Source organism: Amphimedon queenslandica, unplaced genomic scaffold (genome assembly GCF_000090795.2).
Source record: "Amphimedon queenslandica unplaced genomic scaffold, v1.1 AMPQUscaffold_7502_Cont20547, whole genome shotgun sequence".
Lineage (NCBI taxonomy): Eukaryota > Metazoa > Porifera > Demospongiae > Haplosclerida > Niphatidae > Amphimedon > Amphimedon queenslandica.
Window position 1 is genome coordinate 1 of NW_003552214.1, and position 2,132 is coordinate 2,132.

At 33.1% G+C, this 2,132-nt stretch overlaps 1 protein-coding gene across 1 annotated transcript; it reads right to left on the reverse strand.

The window, feature by feature from the left end:
- Positions 1–54: 54 nt before the first annotated feature.
- On the reverse strand, positions 55–2,126 carry LOC109591693 (uncharacterized; the record flags this gene model as incomplete). Its single annotated transcript, XM_020007367.1, has 14 exons — positions 2,120–2,126; positions 1,966–2,057; positions 1,825–1,921; positions 1,445–1,579; positions 1,269–1,345; positions 1,160–1,206; positions 1,047–1,105; positions 934–1,003; positions 808–881; positions 683–756; positions 451–619; positions 305–382; positions 212–264; positions 55–160 (listed from the first exon to the last, which is right to left on the reverse strand). Coding segments are annotated over exons 3-14 (1,011 nt in total), but the record flags the coding sequence as incomplete, so codon positions are not given.
- Between the last annotated feature and the right edge of the window lie 6 nt (positions 2,127–2,132).

The window sequence follows — 2,132 nt, forward strand, 5'->3', positions numbered from 1 at the left end:
TATGAAGCACCTAAAAGGAAACTAAAAATTAATTTAAATTGAATTATTACATACTATATTTTCATTAATAAACTGTGCTAGACTAATTAACGATTCTTCCGTGGGCAGAGTAGTGGGTGTGTTTGCAAATACAAGATAAGGCGGCAGTCCTAACATTAAACTACAGAACAAAAAATTACAAAATTATCAATGAAAAAATTTATGGGATCACCTCATAAAATTTTGAACCAGTTTGATTTTGTGCAACTCATTATCATCATAATTCTAAAAATAGTAACGCAAGATGATATGACATCATACTCACTTCAAGTATGACGGCAAATGAATTCATTAAAAGTGGGAGGGGCCTCTCAAAAGTAGGTGTGGCCAAGCCAATCAACTCCTATACATTAAATATACAGAAATAAAAATGGCATAAAATTAAACGCTTAATTGTCTTCTTTGTCTTACATTAATAAGTTGTATTGATTCAAACTGATTATTATTAATGGCTGCTCTGATTGACTCTAAAAGATGACTGGAGCAATATCTCATTTGCAACGATAGGACACTACACAAAACCAGCTCAACCTGTTTGACCACTGGTACACTTGATAACGCCACTCTTCTAAACTTCCTCCTGTGACACATAAAAGAGAAAAAAGAGAAAGAAGATAAGGGAGAGAGAGAAGTGGTATTCTACCTTGCTAATGGTGTTAGAAAGTCACTGCTAATGTCAAAGGACAGCTCCCACGGTAACCACACATTTGGATCAAACTAAGTGACAATAAATAAACAAACAAACAAATAAATAAATAAACAATGTACTTTTGTTGTCTCTATTATCTGTGACATTATTGGTATTTCACGTAAACTGTCAATCATCTTTATTACATCAGATACTAATACAACAAAGGTTATGTTTGCAAAGAAACTGGTTTTGTTTAGTCTTACTCTCTTCGTTAAATTTTGGCGGGACATCAATCAAACTGGCAGCTGCTAACCTCTTACTAATATAATTAAACTAATAATAAAATAAAATAATAATAGTTATAATAAAGACTTACTTTATTAACTATATCAATCACATTGCTATCATTATCAACAACTGCTTTCAAAATATCATCTATAATAAAACAAGCGATCATTTTATACCAATTCACATACATTGTATATGTACCTGCTCCTCCTGATGTCAGTAAATTATGAAAGAAATGACAATAAAACCTGATGGAGTAAGAGAGAGAGAGAGGGGGGGAGCATAAAGAATTAGATGATTATACAAGTACTTTGCAGTTTTCAACATTCCTTTAGTATTAACATGAACTAGTGAACTCATGAAAAATAAACAATAATCAGTAGAATCCTAAAAAAGCAAAACAACATATATCAAGAGTGTCCACTCTTGCATATATGTACATGTACATGTGTTAACCGCCCCCTCTCTCCTTCCTTCTCTCATTACTTGAATTGCTAATGAGTCAAGGGCACAACATGGCTGCCATCTTATCACAATGTCTTGATAAATGACAGCCTCTTTGTATAAAGACACACACAAAACTGACAATGAATAATAATGAGAATCAGTCAATTCCAAATACTAAAAGAGAAGAAGTTGCTGGAATTACCATATAGCGGGAAATTTCAGAGTGAGTTAAATTTGGCGAATTTGGCATTTAGATAGCCATTCGCCAAAATAAAACCCACCATTTTGAGCCATTATACGCATGCTCAATGGCACATGGCCACAAATTTTCCAATCACCCAAATATAGCAATTTGCCAAATTTTAGTCCCTCCAAAATTTCCCACTATACGGTATTACTAATATCATAATTGCCATTACTTTATCATGTACTAGTTCATAAACCATCATTACTAGTGGCCAGTGTAGCTCAGTGTGGCTTGATAGCATCTTCACAAATAAATCAACCAGCACAAACCTAATGTCACATGATGATCACATGATCAGTTGATGAATACTTACTGCTTATCAGTAATGTCAGCTTCACTTTCATGGAGTGGTAATGATATTTTAATAATAATTTCAGTAATGTACTTCAATAGTAACTCAACTATCTGAAAAAATAATATTCAATAGCCACCTCAAATTTCCATTCCCATACTCCCATACTTCATACCTGTATTTCCCAT